At 55.2% G+C, this 16,837-nt stretch overlaps 5 protein-coding genes across 5 annotated transcripts; 2 read left to right on the top strand and 3 right to left on the bottom strand.

The window, feature by feature from the left end:
- Positions 1-532: 532 nt before the first annotated feature.
- BDV59DRAFT_195372 (60S ribosomal uL30 domain-containing protein) lies at positions 533-2,144 on the bottom strand (the record flags this gene model as incomplete). Its single annotated transcript, XM_073692552.1, has 4 exons — positions 533-992; positions 1,046-1,212; positions 1,398-1,509; positions 2,128-2,144. The coding sequence occupies 4 exons, from the start codon at positions 2,142-2,144 to the stop codon at positions 533-535; spliced, it is 756 nt and encodes a 251-aa protein (XP_073544627.1).
- Positions 2,145-2,258: 114 nt separating this feature from the next.
- BDV59DRAFT_102004 (ESCRT-II subunit protein SNF8) lies at positions 2,259-3,356 on the top strand. The gene is made up of 2 exons (XM_073686444.1): positions 2,259-2,912; positions 3,001-3,356. The coding sequence occupies exons 1-2, from the start codon at positions 2,452-2,454 to the stop codon at positions 3,311-3,313; spliced, it is 774 nt and encodes a 257-aa protein (XP_073544628.1). The 5' UTR covers positions 2,259-2,451; the 3' UTR covers positions 3,314-3,356.
- A 418-nt stretch (positions 3,357-3,774) lies between these two features.
- nip1 (translation initiation factor eIF3 core subunit c) lies at positions 3,775-6,800 on the bottom strand. The gene is made up of 2 exons (XM_073686445.1): positions 6,375-6,800; positions 3,775-6,260 (listed from the first exon to the last, which is right to left on the bottom strand). Exons 1-2 carry the CDS (start codon positions 6,709-6,711, stop codon positions 4,000-4,002), a joined length of 2,598 nt encoding a protein of 865 aa, XP_073544629.1. The 5' UTR covers positions 6,712-6,800; the 3' UTR covers positions 3,775-3,999.
- Positions 6,801-7,901: 1,101 nt separating this feature from the next.
- Positions 7,902-10,961, bottom strand: BDV59DRAFT_204882 (putative protein kinase Yak1; the record flags this gene model as incomplete). Its single annotated transcript, XM_073694541.1, has 8 exons — positions 7,902-8,668; positions 8,718-9,076; positions 9,127-9,246; positions 9,301-9,560; positions 9,612-9,771; positions 9,830-10,029; positions 10,084-10,346; positions 10,412-10,961. 8 exons carry the CDS (start codon positions 10,959-10,961, stop codon positions 7,902-7,904), a joined length of 2,679 nt encoding a protein of 892 aa, XP_073544630.1.
- A 1,585-nt stretch (positions 10,962-12,546) lies between these two features.
- On the top strand, positions 12,547-16,344 carry BDV59DRAFT_102103 (DNA-dependent ATPase RAD26). The gene has a single exon (XM_073686447.1). It carries the CDS (start codon positions 12,661-12,663, stop codon positions 16,240-16,242), a length of 3,582 nt encoding a protein of 1,193 aa, XP_073544631.1. The 5' UTR covers positions 12,547-12,660; the 3' UTR covers positions 16,243-16,344.
- Positions 16,345-16,837: the final 493 nt, after the last annotated feature.

Raw genomic sequence — 16,837 nt, forward strand, 5'->3', positions numbered from 1 at the left:
ATAGACGTACTACCACGATTCCCGCGTATAACAATCATTATTGCTTATCACATCGACATGTTATCTCGACGATTGTTCAATCTATGTAATGAAACTGGTATGCTATAGATCCCAATCCACAGGAACAGTCTCACATATTCAAACATCGTATATCTCTTACTGACATATTCACCCTTTCAGGAATTCTTCGAGACTCTTAACTTTTCGCCCCAGTGAAAGCACTAGTATGAACAAGGATTGCCGGATCTTGTTCGATTTGGGATGCCTCAAGTCTTCGAATATCCCCTCGCAGCGCGCTTGCGATGGGTTCCTTTTCCGAGTAACAAGCGGGTACAGTGCATGTATACCGTACATGACCGGTAGATAGGATAGCATCTTGTAATTTACACAAGCCTACAGCAACTACATCGAACGGTATATCAAATTGAAAATTTTTATTTTGGTACCCGAGTTAAGACCACTGAACCGCTAACCATTGGACAACAGTCCGCACCCCAACAACCCAGGACGAGCAGCACTCAACCGAACGAACTTAGTTCATCTGGCGGATGAGGGCGTTGATGTTCTCCTCACGGTTACCGTAGTCACCACCCTCGATGAAGTGCTTGAACTTGCGGGTGTGGAAACCACCAGTGGGGTTGGAGAGCTTGAAGGGCCAGAGGAAGTTGTTGGCCTGCTTGAAGTTGGGGCCGACGGTGTAGATCTCGTGGATCAGATCCTCCATGCAGACAATGCCGTACTTGCCGAGGTGCTCCTCGATGATCTGGTTGTCGGTGAGGGCAACACGCTGCTTGTTGACCTTGCCGTATCCGCGCTTGTAGATGAGCTCACGGATGCTCTTGAGGTTGGGGTAACCGTAGGCGATGTAGGGGTTGATGATGGTCAACATCTCCTGGGTGGCCTTGGTGAGGCGGACGAAGGTACCGTTGTTGATCTGAAGCAGACGGAGCAGCTGCAGGATCTTACGGGGCTGGGGAGCGATCTTGTTGATACTGGAAGGAATTAGTACAAGCTGAAGGGGAGAGAGAGAGTCGGCAGAACATACCCCTTGATACGGATAACGAAGACCAGCTTGGGCTCGTCAGGGACGTAGAAGTTGCCCTCCTTGCGGGCAACGCGGCCAAGGCGGATCTTCTCACGCTCAGCATCGCGGTACTCCTTGACGTAGGACTCGGCACGCTTGAAGATGACGGCACGCTTCTTCTTGTTGGCCTGCAGGAATTCCGTTAGTGAGGAATTCATACAGCAAACTCATGTGACAGGTTGGTCCAGAGCATCGTGTCAGCCCCGAAAGATGGTTAACAGAAAGCGACAGCATCGACCGTAGTCTAGTCGCGTAGGTGGAAATTATCATCATCGATGGTGGGAAGGGCACAAAAGCAGAATTCAATACTGACCTCCTTCTTCTTGGCGGCCTCCTCACGGGCAACAGCGCGAGCCTGCTCCTGGCTCTTGCGCTTCTTCAGGAGGGTCTCGGGGACCAGCACCTGGTTCTGGGTGGGGACAGTGCTGCGAAGGTCAGTATAGTCCGTCCGTGGCAATCACTAATGCAAAATTCGCCGAGTGTAAGAATTGCAGCTATAGCGCCACATTCTCAGACTGAAGGCAAGATAAAAGATATAACAGAGGCACTCGACGACATCGATTTAATCGGTGAGGCATTAAATGGGTGTCAATTGGTGCACGTGACAAGCTACTACTGACCAGCATTCTCAGCATGGCGTTCGCAAACCCACGACAGTGACCAACCCGATATCCTCAGCCGACAAAACCCCGAACCAAAGTCCAGGAAGTAGTGTTGACGCTCTTCGCCCCATTGTCTGTCCTCGCGCAGGCGCGGGACACACGGCTGGAAGCGATGCTCACAACAATAATTTTCAGAGAGAAGGTGCTGTCAGCCTTCAACCCCAATACCCCAAACCACCGCTCAAGCCAATTATCGGCGCTTCGTCCTCGACATCGAAGGCGCAGTCATGGAGAGACGACGGTCACGGGAAAGATCGAGCTGGTGCTCAGCGGTCGACGGATCGACCGCAGCATCTCCAGCGAGAAAGGACGACTATAATCTGAACCCTTACAGGCTCATAGCGAATCAGCCGGAAAGGGGATCAAACTGGGAATGCATACGTAGCAGTGGCGGCCATTGCGACGGTCCTGTGAGTTCGCGAGTTGGGCGGTTGGCGAAGGCTGTCTCGTACGGAGAAGAAAGCAGAAGAGAAAAATTGGCTGCACGAAAGAAGAAGAAAATCGACTTGTGTGGGCGGGTCGGCGCCATGCCTAAAGTGGCTAGTGTCTCTTCCCGTGCACCCTTACCTTTCCGGGAAATCACCAGCCCTTATCGCATCTAGGGCTTATCCATCACATGACCTGTCCATCCGATAACCATATGCTATCATCGTCATCCACCCTCCTCCCCTTCAGCTTCAAACCACCACACCCCTCAACGCAACCATGTCAACCCGTCGTGGCGTCGGCCTCGGCGCCTTCGCCAACCGCACGCAAGCCAGTCAATCCTACGCCAACCACGGCGCCAACCTCCGTTCCACGCACACCTCCTCGCTGCAAACACAACTCTCCGTCTTCCAGTCGCTCCTCCACACCTTCGCGCTGGAGCACAGCGAAACCATCAAATCCAACCCCACGTTCCGCGCGGAGTTTGCGCGTATGTGCAATACGATCGGCGTGGACCCGCTCGCCGCCAGCAATGTGAAGAGCAAGAGCGCGCGGGGCGGCAGCGTCTGGACCCAGATCATGGGCGGAGACATGAACGACTTCTACTTCGAGGTCGCCGTGCGGGTCGTCGAGCTGTGTCGAGAGACGCGCAGCGAGAACGGGGGGCTGCTCGGCGTGAAGGAATGTCGGAGACGCGTCGGGCAGGGGAAGGCGATTGGAAGCGGATTGGAAGTCACCGAGTATGGGCCCCTGCCCTTTCTTCTACGTTGGTTCTGATCTCGACGACCGTTAAGTCCTGGCTAATGTGTGTGTATGTGTGCTCTCTAGCGACGACGTCCTCTGTGCTGTCAAGGCGCTCGAGCCCCTCGGGGTGGGCTTCTCCATTGTTCGCGTAGGAAGTAAAAAGTATATCCGGTCGGTTCCCAAGGAGCTGAACACCGATCAGGCAACAGTGCTAGAGGTCATCCAGATCCTGGGGTACGTTAGTATATCTATGCTGCAGTTGAACCTGAACTGGGAACGGGCGCGGGCGCAGACTGTCATTGACGATCTTCTGGCGGATGGTCTGGTCTGGCTTGATGCTCAGGGCGAAGAGAATGAATATTGGTCCCCGCAGAAACTCTTGGGGGACAGTGGGTGAGGTAGACGTGGATCGTTAGACTTGCACTTGATACCCAATCTGAATTTTGTACATGGGAGGATGCTGGAATACATGCGGATATATATTTAAGAGTGAGTGTTTACCGTTCGCTTCCCAGACATCCATACAAACTCACATCTTCCGCGATCACCCCTCAAATATATACACGTTAGAATATAAACTACAGGGTATGTGATATTTGTTTACCGTTTCGTCGTCCTTGATGCTGCCCTGGGTTGTTGGTCTTGTTGCCTGATGCACATACCAAGATAGGCCTAGTACGTCTACCAACACAAACTTGTGTACGTCGAGTGGCATGAAGTTGACATCGGAGCTTCAGAACAAAGTATCCCTCTTACAAGCCGCGATCCTCAGCAGGAGGCATTTTACGAATCAATCTAACATCCTTATATCTTCATTCTTCTATCCAACCCACGCCATTCATCCCTCGTTCATTCAGACATCAAATTCATCGAGAAAGGGTAACACAGTACGGGATGCATGGAAGACGGAATAAAGGAAAAGAAACCGGCGGCGACGCCGAGATCAGATCGCACATGGGAAAGGATCATATGTAGGTAGATTCCACTCGGACGCATTAAACCATGAAAGAAACTCGAATGCCATTACACGGACGTTTAAAAAAAAGAGAAGAGGGGGAAATAATAGAGAAAAAAACACATTTTTTATGCCTTGATCGCTCCACCCAATGCACCACCGCTGAATTGCTGTCCACCAGGCCGACGACCTTGCTGGCCACCGGGCAGCCGGGGCCCACCGCGGGCCTGGCCAGCGCGGCCGGGGCCACGACCACCGCGGGCGCCAGCGCCCTGATCGCGCTGGAAGGCGTTGGCCATGCCTTGAGTGCGCTGCTCGAGAGTCTTTTCGTTGGCCTCCAGGAGGTTCATGGACTTGTCGGCCAGCGTGACGATCTGGGACTGGAGACGCGAGAGCTCGACGCCCTTGCGGAAGACGACGGCGTTGTTGACCTGGTCCAGGGCAGCGGCGAGCTCCTCGTGCGAGATCATGCGGCTGATGACGGCCTGGATCTTCTTCTCGGGGAGCTCGAACATGTTGGCCAGCGTGGCGAGCGAGACGCTGTCGTAGAAGGGGGCGTAGGTGAAGAGGTACGTGCGCAGGCCCTCCTCCTGGATCTGCTGCGAGAGCATCTCCTTGATCTTCTCGGGCTGCGGCATCAGGTCCCAGATCTTGATCGAGCTGAGCATCTCGGCGGCCTTCTTCCAGTCGCCCGCGGCGAGGAACTTGGCGCTCATGATGACGCCGTCGCGGGTGTTCTCGGCCGGGCCGGTGAACACCTGGCGTTCGTTGTAGTCCAGCATGCGGCGGAAGGTCTTGGAGATGACGCGGCGCTTCATTTCCGGCGAGGACGACGTCTGTGCCATCAGGGGCACCTCCAGGAACATGCTGGAGGTGAGGTAGATGCATTCGAGAAGCTCGAGGTTGATGTGCATGTGGAAGGGCAGCTGGCGCTGGCGCTCCAGACGCTCCTGCTCGGGCGATACCGTGGAGTAGCGCTGGAGGATGATGCCCTGGGCCAGGAGCTCTTTTTGACGGCCGCTGCCGCAGACCTCGGAGAGGGTGTTCTGGGCCTCGTAGATAAGACCGGCACGGAAGGCACACAGACCGATCTGGACCAGGGTGCGGTTGAAGAGGATCTGGGTGCTTACGTCGAAGTTGGCGATGTTCTCCGTGAGGTGGGACATGAGCATCAGGTCGCGGGAGCGGTAGTACTGGTCGTGCAGGGCGAGGAAGTAGATCTGACACAGCATCGCACGGGCGCGGAGGATGCCGTCACTGTTGCGGAAGAGGTAGCTGCAGAGAGTCTGCACGAGACTGGTCACGTCGCTGGAGTTGGCACGGGGAGTGATGTTGGAAGCCAGGCTGTCGGGCAGGGACTTCCAGGTGCCCTCCTCCAGGATGGTCACGACCTGGGCGGGCTTGAAGTAGATGTGCTCCAGGCGGCGCATGACAATGCGGTTGAGGCTGTCCTGGCGGGGGTCGCTCTTCTCCGAGGAGGTCAAGCCCTCAGCGTAGACTTGCGTGCGGACCAGGTTGGTGTACAGCTCCTTCTCATCGCTCAGACGGTCGATGTACTCGGCGGTGTGGGGGTCGATCTGCTGGAGGGAGCGGGTGAGCTCATCATCCAGTCGCTCGACATACGAGACAATGCTGCCGGGGATGTGGAGCGTCTCGCCAACGGCCACCTGGGGCTGCTTCTCGTCGTCCTCCCACTCCTCGGCACCCTCGGTCACGACGTACTCGCGGTTGGTCTCCAGCACCGACAGGAGGGTGGCGAACTCCTGCTGGGCGAGCTTCCACTGGTCGACGCCCATGTAGTTAGCGCTAGAGGAGGAGGTGAGGTCGAAACGGGTAGAGATGAGGGTGAGGTAGACACGGATGCGCTGGTACGGGTTCTGGGCGACCTCGAGGAGCTTCTCCATCGTCCGGATCTGCTCCAGGCGATCGGTGTTCTTCTTTCCTCGCGACTCGACAATCACCCGCAGGTGCTTGAGAATGCTCTCAGGGGTGTACTGGAGGGTCTTGCCGCCACGGCCGACGGTCGCGAAGCCATCATCATCCGCCACGGCAGAGACGGCGGCGGGGGCCTCGACACGCTCGGCCTTGGTGACACGGGGCGCAGAAACAACTGGCTTGGCCTCCTCATCGCGACCGGCCATGAAACCATCCTTATCCGCCCGGTACTTCTCGACGAGAGTGGCGTACTCCTTGTTGTTCTTCTTGATGCGCTGCTTGACGGCGTTGAAGCCCTTGGCGTTGCTGGCATTCATCTTCTTGTTGGAGGACTTCTGCTTGGCGATGGTCTCGTTGACGAAGTCCTCCAGGTCCGCCACGGTCTGGATGTAGATCTTAGGCGTCGGGCCGGACTGCGTGACCTTGACAATCTGACGGTTCAGCTTGTCGAACTCTGCACATAACCCCAGTCAGTAACCACAATCAATAACCACTCACTACCCATATCCCTTATCCCACCCGGTCCGGACAACCGACATCCAACTGCGGGGCACAGGGAAACACGTACCGGACGAGATAACAGCCCAGTCGTTGATCTTCTCGGCATTCTCAATCGTCTTGATGATGCCCTCGAGTTCCTCCAAACGCTTATCCTTCGCACTCTTGACGACCGTCACTCGCTCCTCATCCTCACTCTCCTCGCTTTCCGAGACATTCTTCAAGAACCGAGAGGCACCGGCGCCCTCGTCATCCGAGGACTCCTCCTCCTCCTCCTCCGAAGACTCAGCCTCGCTCGACTCCTCCTCCGAGAACTGATCCTCCTCCTCGTGATCGCTGTAGAGCTCCTGCTCATCTTCGGAGCTGGACTCGCTGTCGCTGCCGCCACGGGCGAAGAAACGCGACATGATTGCGGGATTGGTTGATCTGGGAAACGGAAGGGGTGGGGTGTGTGTTCAAAAAACGGCGGAGAGATTCCCGACGGGGCGAACTGCCTGTGTAGATGGCAGAGTCGATAGACGCACAGTCGTGAGGATTGACGGGGAAACGGTCGAGCCGGGGGAGTCAGTCAGTCACCTGGTAGAGAATTCCGTTGTGAGGGTTCGGGAGCCGCAGAGGTTGGCCGGCGCGAGCCACACACGAAATTTAAGCGAGCGTGCGCCTAACCGCTTCGGGCAACTCGCTGCCTGCGGGTGCCTGACGGATCTATCAACGACGTCTGTTTATTTTATTACCTTGCCTACATCTTGGGATCGGGAGCTGAGAAACGTGTATTGTGGCAAAGACGAGCGAGGCTTCATAGCAATCATTGGATGAAGGTGCGCAAAGCCGGATATCTTCTACATGTTCTAGCAAAACTAAGGGGCATTCTCATCCACGCCCATCATGCTGGAGACGAACAGCTCGGGATCCAAGTATCCAAGTTAATCATGCTTCTCTTAACGGGAAGAAAAGAAAATCGAAGAGCATATAAAACACGCAGAATGGAAACACGTCGATTTCCATGCACATGGGACGTAGCAAGCAGAGAGATTCAACATGATAACATATGCGGTAACAATGAACGTAAATCGCGATCTTTCCAAGTACTCCTGGCCATGTCGGAACAGCCACACACGCGATGGTCAGCAATAGGTACGGGAAGGGGGAAAACGTGGACCGAGATCCCTAGTGCACAGGAGGTGCCACCAAGGGACGCAACAGTCCAAGAACCCGCACTTTCATTCCACGACGTTCCATGGCACTCATCGCTGCTTCACATGACTCCTACGGATTGGAGTCACTCTCGAGCGAACACTACTCTGGCGCCTGGCCAAGAGGTTATCCCACCGTGCAAATCGCCAATAGTTTCTATGCGGGGAACCCAATTTCGAACAACCATCTCAGATCGACCGAAACCTATTCGCATGCACGCATGGGCAATGCTCGGGGCAGTCTCAAATACCAAAAGAAAAAGGACCATCACAAAAGGGGGGGTAGCTCTGCGTTCTTAGTCAGACAATCAACGCCCCTGGAGCGATCCCCTGTCCGGTAACGTGGAGTTGGCAGTCTGCAGCGTCTAATGGACTGTGCGAGGTTGTCATCGGCACCTTTGTGTTCAGTGCCACTGGCTCTGACCCATGAACCCATCGCCTCCCAATACACCGTCTTCGAGAGTCCGGATGAAGTCACGGTTGCGGGTGCCACCTGCACGGCTGCCGCGTCGTCGTTGGTTGCCAGCACCAGTATCAACATAACCGTCTGCAGGAGGAGGATAGTAGGCCGGGCTAGGCTGTAGCCGAATGGGTGCATTGGGGTCAAGATGGCTGGCCACTCTTTGGATGGTAGGCGGGATACCACCCCCTTGAGGATCCATGGTGGATGCCCGTTGACGACCGGCTCTTGTTGTGGCCTGTGCATAGAGGCTCTGAGACGGGGCGTACTGAGTTTGTGGCATCTGGCCGGGCATGAGGTTCATCTGATGACCGTATGTCGGTGGCTGAGTAGGGTACGGTGGCGGGGCTCCCTGTTGATGGCCGGTGTACATCCCATTGTACATGGGAGGGGGCTGAGCGGTATGTGGGGGAGTGTGGAACTGGTTCATCTGGAGGGAGTATGCCTGTTGCGCCGCGGACTGGGCATGTGCGACATGCGCAGCTCTCTGCTTGCTCGCTGCCTCCGCCTGTTGCTGTTGCTGGATGCCAGGCGCAACAGTTTTGTTGAGCGAGGAGTATTTCAGATTCATGGGCGGAACAAACGGTCCCGTGAATTTCTGTTGCGTGATGAAGGGATGAAGCTTCGCCTGCTGTGGGGACCAGCGCTCGAGTGGGTTAATTGTCAACAGTCCTCGGACGAAATCAATAAAAGCCACGCGGTTATTCAGTTCTGTGTCGCATTAGCCGACCGTTAAGGGAAGTACTAATGATGGACTTACCCCTCTCCATTTCCGCTGGCTTCATATGTTTCCGCGGCATGGGGTAATTGCGGATGATCTCCTCCAAGGTGTTCTGCTGGAAGTACTTCTTGCTGGGTTGTTCCTTGGTATTGTGTTCCCGGGAGTATTGCTCGAGGCTCTTGAGCCGGTACGTTTTCCTGCCAAACTCATCTTGAGTCTTTTCGAAAAACTCGCCGGATTGCTTGCCCATCTCGAGCATCCATGTCGGTGGCAAGCCTAGCATTTCCACGATTCGACACACTTGGTTGTATTCCGAGGAGCCGGGGAACAATGGTAAACCGAGGAACAGCTCGACAACGATGCATCCAAGTGACCACATATCGATAGCGGAAGAATATCTACGGTGTGTTAGCACGTGCAGCCAGGGTAAACCAGAAAAAATACATACGGTAAGCCGAGGAGAACCTCAGGCGAGCGGTAGAATCGGGACTGTATATAGGTGTAGACCGTCTGCCGTTCATCACAGGCCGAACCGAAATCGATAACCTTGATGATTGGACTCTCGAGGCTGCAGGAGTTGACGTTAGTGTGGGTCCTCCAACACTCAGTAGATGGAACGCACTTCTTTAGAAGAATATTCTCCGGCTTGAGATCGCAATGAATCAGATGCGCTTTGTTCAACAGGCTCAGCGCATTGAGCAACTGTTGAGCGAATACCCGCACAAGTGTCGTGCTCAACCCTCGGAATTGGTTCTGCTTGATCAACTCGTAAAGATTGACGCTCAGCAGCTCGAACACCAAACAGAGATGTTGGCGGTGGATGAAGGTGTCTTTTAGGCGGAGCAGGTGGTGGTCGTCATTTTTATCGTATCTGCTGTTCAGCTTCGGGGAGTTAGTGAAGGAAGGTGAATGATGTAGGCGAAATACACATACCAGATCCAGGACTGACACTTCCATCATACTTTGATTGAAGTACGCTGTCTTGTTCTTGATGACTTTGACAGCGACGACTTCTTGCGTCTTCAGGTTCTGGCATTTAACCACCTGCCCAAAGGTACCTTGACCCAAGACGTCAAGGATAAGATAGCGGTTCCTGTGAAAGCGTGAGATGCGGAGGCCAGGATAGCGTACGGTGAAGGCAGGGGACTCACTTGTGACCGGCTTCTTCGCTTCCTAGGATATCATTCACGTACAGAATGTAATCGCTCTCCTCGTTGTCAAAGCCATCGTTCTTGACCCCCTTGCTGGGTTTCGTTAGGACACGCCTTGGGTTCCTCGACGACTCATAGTTGAAGCCGGGGTGACAGATGCGATACGTCGCGGGGAGATGTGTCGTCAACGCTTGAAGGGGCTGTTGCTCCGTTAGAAACGAAATGATAGATGCGAACTTTCGGTAGGTCCTTACACTGATGAAACCACCTTCGGGATTGGCACGGCGATATGGTGGCTGCATGTTGATCCGTGGATGGAGGTCCTGCACGGCCTTAATCTTCTGGAATTTGGGGATGGGCCCCCGGCCAGGCTGCGGGGGAGCGGCAACAGACGGAGGCGATCGTGCATCTGGAGCGAAGGGCGTGTTAAGCTGGGACCCTGCGGATGGCGGGTAGTAACGATCGGGGCTGAGGTCAGTCGATTGTAATGGGGGAAGCCGGGGGACTCGCGATCCCGCTGCGACGCATCCAAGGTTAGTATCAGGCGCGGGGAATCCCTGTCTGAAAAGCCGAAGCACTTACCAGGCGGTGACTGAAACGGTTGGGGCGGCGAGGCGTAATTGGGCGCCCGCGTCGGCGAGCGTCGCGACGGATTTGGACCAGGAGGGAAAGCGTAGGAGGGATGAGATTTGCCCGGGCTCGTGGGATTGTAGGGCATGGAGGGCGACAGCACATTCATCGGCGAGTATCGGCGAGCGGCGGACGACTCCTCCTGGGGAAAGAACTGCGAGGAAGGCCGACTGTGATGATTCGGTCTGGCCGAGTACTTGGCTCGGTTATACGGATCCGCGTCCTCCATGGTGGTGTCGGCATCGGTGACATAATCGCGGCTACGTGGCGTGGCGGTGGGGGACGAGGCCATCGAGACGGTTTTCGAGCTGACCCCGAGGGAGGGAGGTTTGGCATTGATTCCGGGGGACTGAAAGGTCTCATAGGTGTATCCCACTGGTGGCTGGGCGGGTTGGGGTTGGCCAGCGTATTTGGACGGCAGCTGTTGAGGAGCATGATTGAATTGCTGCACGGGACGTCCCCCCATCAAATGATCCTGATATGGCTGCCACTGAGAGTCCATCGTTTCCAACGCCGAACCGACCGGGGAGATTGATCAGGTCGGGGACAAGGTGAGGTGTAGCGAGTCGGAGAATAGGAGGATCGTCAGTCGCAGAGGACGGCGCACATGCACAGCGACCGAGAGCGAGAGAACAAGAGCGATCGATGTCCGTAGCAGCGGGGACGGGCAGACGCACGTCGAAACGCGATCCGACTGAGGGTTGATGGGCAACCCAGGAACGGTTCGGACGAGAGGAGACGACGATGGGAGGAATTGAAGGCTAGAAAGTAGGTGAGCGACACCGCATTATCCAGACTCGAACGAGACGAGGAGGAGAAGCAGCGACGGCAGCTGGAGGAGGTGGTTGATGGTCGTCGTAGTACGTCGAGGGAGTGAGTGGGTAAGGGCGTGCGCGGTGGAGGCGGTCGCACTGATGACAACGCGAAGGGGGTTGGGGGAGGGAAGAATCGGTACAAACTGTTGGAAATCCCGATGGAGACGGGAATCCAGACAGAAGTACGGGGAGTGTGAAGGGGAGGGAGTGTGAGTGAGTGAGTGAGTAGAGGGAGAAGAAGAAGAAGAAGAAGAAGAAGGGAAGAAGAAGAGAGAGAGAGAGACAGAGAGGGGAAGAGAGTGGAGTGAGGGCAGTGAGTGTAGAGAGAGAGACGATGGATGATTTCTTGGTAGGTTTAACTACGAAAGGTAACCTCATCTGGTCCATGCGGGTTGCTGATCTCACGACTCGTTCATTCATGCCGCATATTATACGCCCCGACGAGGCTCCAGACGGTCAGACGCATTATTCTACATCTGTTCATGTCTTCTCTCCGCCGAATTCAACCATCTCTCGGGCATTACTGCTCGCGATCTCCCCGATACATACCACCATCACTCTCCTTCAGCCTGGTGGACGATCGGTGGAGTTACACCCGCCACTCGAAGACACAATCGACAAGAACAGGTTTTCATGATTCGATGCCCCGGAGGAACTTCATACGTGAGATATTCCCCGGGATCCTGCATGATAGGACGTTGTCCTCTCCTCCCCCTGTCATCGCCTACTCCAACCAGCTCTGGGGCAGCGAGTTATGTAGGGGGAAAAGACGGTAATAATGACCGATGTTTGCAGCAATGCAAACCCTCCATGATGGGATTATTGGTTTCCTCCGTAGTAGAACCCGTGGTACCCGACGCATAAGCCCCGTAGGAAAGGGCCATACACCCCTGAACATCCTCCTCTCGCGCTCCTCGACCGGATCTCTGCCCAATGGAAACATCATCATGTCCACAGTGACGTGGGAGAACTACGGCTGACTCATCTCATGACTAATCCTGGGCGGTGGCGACAGCGGTGGAGTTCTGCCTGCCATTGGGGTTATCGTCTCCGTCTTTCTCCCTCTATCGTTACCTCGCCATCCATTCATTCCTCTGCGGTAGAGACTGCCTGCAGGGCTGCACTCAAGGACGCCCTGTGAGCCTACCCAATAGCCCATCCGGGGGCAGTCTCGACTGCCACTCTTCGCAGCCTCATCGTCAGTCTTGCGCCACCGTTCTACTTAGGTACCTAGGTATTCACGGACAACGGCTGCCTGTCACCTGTTGCCTACCTCACCGTCCGCTCACTGAACATGTCCATCACCATCTCGCCATCCGACAAATAGACTCCCATCTACCATAATCACCCACATTTTCCGTCGTCACAGGCATCCCTTTTCTCACCATGGAGGACGCGCAGACGGACCGCGCCGATTCAGGCGAGGATCAGTCCGTCGACCATACGGTTCCTCTTCCTGCAGGAAACCCATTACCCACCCAGACCACCTCGTCAGGTACCGATGAAGCAACCCGTCTGCAGGAGCTCCAGGCCGCCGTCCGCAACCAGGACGACCTCGAGAGAGACATCACCCGTCAGGCCGACAAGCTCCTTAACGAACAAGCCGACGAGCGAGACAACAAGCGCCTCGAAAGGACCACCATCGAGAAGACCAAGCTCGAAAGCCAGATCCTCCGACTCCACCAGCGTCTCTCCCAGCCGGTGGGCACATCCGCGCGAGTCCGCATCGAGCACGACCTCAAGAAGCTCGAAGATCGCAACGCCGCACTAGCAACAGACCTGCAGGAAATCCAGCAGCGCATCGATGACCGACGAGAGGGCCAGGAAGCTGGGGGCCATCCCGCGGGGACGGGCCGCATGCCCAACGAATCGCGCCGGGATTACCTCATTCGTACGGGGAAGATCACACCGTTTTCGAGGATGGGTTCTGGCCCGAACGAAGGCCCTCTGGCGAGTCTACACGACGCACTGATTGACGCTGAAGACGAGCGGGATGAGAGAGAGGCGTTGGAACAGGTCAAGAACCGGTCGGCCGTGTCTCATCGGAACCTGGTGCGCCCGGGGTTTGACTTCGAAACGACGACAGATTCTAGCATCGCAGATGAGACGGAGCAACCCCGAAAACGAAGGAAAATAGGAACAGTTGTTCCCGAGCCGCAGGCCGTCCCAGTCAGCGACGAGATCGATCACGCGGTTGAGAGCGCTCCCGAGGCGCCTTCTGACGAGTCAGCAAGCTATGTAGCATCAGAAGAGGAGGAATCGCAATCAGAAGGCGGAGAGGACTTTCTGCCTGAGGAAGTACCCGCGCAACCTGGGAAGAAAGCAAAGAAACTCACCGAAGAAGAGATGGAGGATTTCCGAGGCCTGGATGATGGAAATGAAAAGTCCTACCAGCACAGGCTCCAACGTTGGGTTAGTCGTCGAAGTGCGGCGAGGACTCGTGCACTCCAAGGAATAAAGCCAGAGCCGGGATCCGACAACAGCGTGGAAACGCAGAACGACGAGGAGTGGTTCATGCCACACCCTACAGTACCCGACGTGGAGTACGACAATGGCTATCGTTTACCAGGGGACATCCACCCACTTTTGTTCGATTACCAGAAAACCGGAGTACAGTGGCTGTGGGAACTGCAGCAACAGCAGGTTGGAGGGATCATTGGTGACGAGATGGGGCTGGGGAAGACGATCCAAGTAATCGCTTTTCTTGCTGGTCTTCATTACAGCAAGAAGCTGACCAAACCGGCCATCGTTGTTTGCCCGGCGACTGTGATGAAGCAGTGGGTCATAGAATTCCACACCTGGTGGCCAGCCTTCCGTGTATCCATCTTGCACACTTCGGGCAGCGGGATGGTCAATATCCGAAATGAGAGCAGACGAGAGGATGCGCTGTTGTCGCAGACATGGGATTCCCGCACCAGCTCCAGCGGACTCAAGGCGGGACGGAAAGTCGTGAAACGAGTGGTTGAAGAGGGTCATGTTCTAGTGACAACATACTCTGGCCTCCTCAGCTATGCGTCTCTGCTTATTCCAGTGGACTGGGGGTGCGCCATCCTCGACGAGGGCCACAAGATCCGCAACCCGAACACTGCCATCACTATCCATGCCAAAGAGCTACGTACCCCTCATCGTATCATCCTCTCGGGAACCCCCATGCAGAACAACCTTACCGAGTTGTGGTCATTGTTCGACTTTGTTTTCCCCATGCGCCTAGGGACACTGGTCAATTTCCGGAATCAGTTTGAATTTCCCATTCGTCAGGGCGGCTATGCGAATGCCTCGAATCTACAAGTGCAGACAGCTGCAAAGTGTGCAGAAACTTTGAAGGATGCGATCAGTCCATATCTTCTGCAGCGCTTCAAAATTGACGTGGCGGCAGATCTGCCCAAGAAGAGCGAACAAGTCCTCTTCTGTAGGCTGACCAGCGTCCAAAGACAGACTTACAAGGCATTCCTTGGATCAGAGGAGATGTCATCTATCCTTCGCGGCCGGAGACAAGCCTTATTTGGTATTGACATCCTTCGGAAAATCTGTAACCATCCTGATCTGCAGAGCCACAAATTCTCGGCCCACAAGGCTGCTTACGGAGGCGCCGAAAAGTCCGGAAAGATGCAGGTCGTCAAGTCTCTCTTGGAGCTGTGGAGGGACACGGGCCACAAGACTCTTCTTTTTGCGCAACATCGCATCATGTTGGACATTCTTGAAAAGTTCGTCAATTCGCTTCCTGGGATAAACTATCGCCGCATGGACGGAACCACCCCGATCGCTCAACGTCAGTCTATGGTCGACGAGTTCAACAAGGATCCGAGTCTACATCTATTTCTCTTAACAACCAAGGTTGGTGGACTAGGTGTCAACCTTACAGGAGCCGACCGCGTGATCATCTACGACCCGGATTGGAACCCATCGACTGATATGCAGGCGCGAGAACGGGCCTGGCGACTCGGGCAGAAACGTGAGGTGACTATTTATCGCCTGATGACCGCTGGGACGATTGAGGAGAAGATCTACCACCGACAGGTCTTCAAGCAGTTCCTCACCAACAAGATCCTGAGGGATCCGAAACAGCGCCAGACGTTTCAGATGAGCGACCTGCATGACCTGTTCTCTCTTGGAGACGATGAACACGGCCCCACGGAAACCAGCAAAATCTTTGACAATGCCGACATCACCTACGAAGAAGACGCCGCAAACACCAGCCGGCAACCTAAATCAGATGCAAACGCGCCCCAGAACAGACAAGACGAAGACAAAGATATCCGCAAGGTGGAAGGCATCGCGGCTGTCGAGAATTTCGAAACCAACGAGGAAGAAGCCAGCGATAAAGGACAAGACGCGGCCGTGACATCGAACTCAGAGGCTCGCATTATGCAGGGCATCTTTGCGCGATCAGGCGTCCATTCAGCCCTCGAACACGACCAAATCGTCAATGGGAAACGAGTCATTCGCGCCGACCCCAAGATCATCGAGGCGGAAGCAAAGCGCGTCGCGGCAGAGGCTGCGGAAGAACTCCGGCGAGCGGGAGAACAGGCTCGAAACGTTCCCATCGGTACTCCAACCTGGACCGGTCAATTTGGACTTGCTGGGAGACCCGAAGAACCGCCCATTCGCTCGCCGTTTGGCGGACCCAGTAGCTCCGCGCGACGAGCCGCGGCGGGACCTTCATCGGCCAGTATTTTGGCTAACTTATCCGCGCGGAATCCTGTCTCTCGCAGTGCGAGTAACAGCCCTGCGCCTGGGAGGAGTCCGAGCGGCGTCGACTTCATCACGATGATTCGAGACTTTATTACCAGCCATGGCGGGGCGGTCTACACGCAGATGCTGATCGATCACTTCAACCGTTACTGCACTACTCCGCAGCGGTCGGCTGAGTTCAAGGAGATGCTGAAGACGATTGCGGTCTTGGAGAAGGGAGGCCGAAATGGCCGGGGGAAATGGTCGTTGAAGCCAGAATATAAGAAGACTAGGTAGGGGCATATTTCGTGTAGATATTTGGACTGCACTGTAATGGGTGTTGTAGATATGGGCGGCGCAATGGGTTTCTGTTTGACAACATCAAGGCACGGCTTGCTAGGTATACCCACTGGATGACTGGGATGGTCCAACTGATATTTGAATAAATCGACTTTCTCCATTGAGCTCCTGAGTATCTCCAGTATGTCATGTTAGACCCGTATGGAACTATCTCCTCATTAGCCTTCTGGAAAATACTCGGCGCTCGGTCTTCTCACGGAGCAGACAACATGACATGGCACAACTGCTTCTATTACTGCACAGTGCATAACTTTTCCGTACATTCCTCGGCATTGGCGCCACAGACAGAACCGCGGAGCAGACTACAGCTTTCCACGGTTCGCAAGCCCAACGCAGTAACAGACAGCGAAACGGACCGAAATCGATCGGTGGAGGGATCCTGTGGCCAGGCAAATGGCTCTGCAATAGGCTTTGAACCTGGCGGATCAAGACGTATATCCATGAAATCACACGATGAGGCCGCAAGGGAGAGGCATGTTTTAGGTTTGTGACAATGATGGCCCTTGATCGCCTCCTTGCCACCGGAATTTTA

Source organism: Aspergillus ambiguus (assembly GCF_047715705.1).
Source record: "Aspergillus ambiguus strain CBS 117.58 unplaced genomic scaffold BDV59scaffold_37, whole genome shotgun sequence".
In the NCBI taxonomy this organism is placed as follows: Eukaryota; Fungi; Ascomycota; class Eurotiomycetes; order Eurotiales; family Aspergillaceae; genus Aspergillus; species Aspergillus ambiguus.

What these genes read in the sequence shown, in the direction of transcription:
- BDV59DRAFT_102004 (XM_073686444.1), top strand. Translation starts at nt 2,452, where the DNA reads ATGTCAACCCGTCGTGGCGTCGGCCTCGGCGCCTTCGCCAACCGCACG. An exon ending in AGCGGATTGGAAGTCACCGA is followed by an intron (nt 2,913 to 3,000) that starts GTATGGGCCCCT and finishes TGTGCTCTCTAG; the next exon opens with CGACGACGTCCTCTGTGCTG.
- nip1 (XM_073686445.1), bottom strand. Translation starts at nt 6,711, where the DNA reads ATGTCGCGTTTCTTCGCCCGTGGCGGCAGCGACAGCGAGTCCAGCTCC. An exon ending in CTGGGCTGTTATCTCGTCCG is followed by an intron (nt 6,261 to 6,374) that starts GTACGTGTTTCC and finishes GGTTATGTGCAG; the next exon opens with AGTTCGACAAGCTGAACCGT.
- BDV59DRAFT_102103 (XM_073686447.1), top strand. Translation starts at nt 12,661, where the DNA reads ATGGAGGACGCGCAGACGGACCGCGCCGATTCAGGCGAGGATCAGTCC.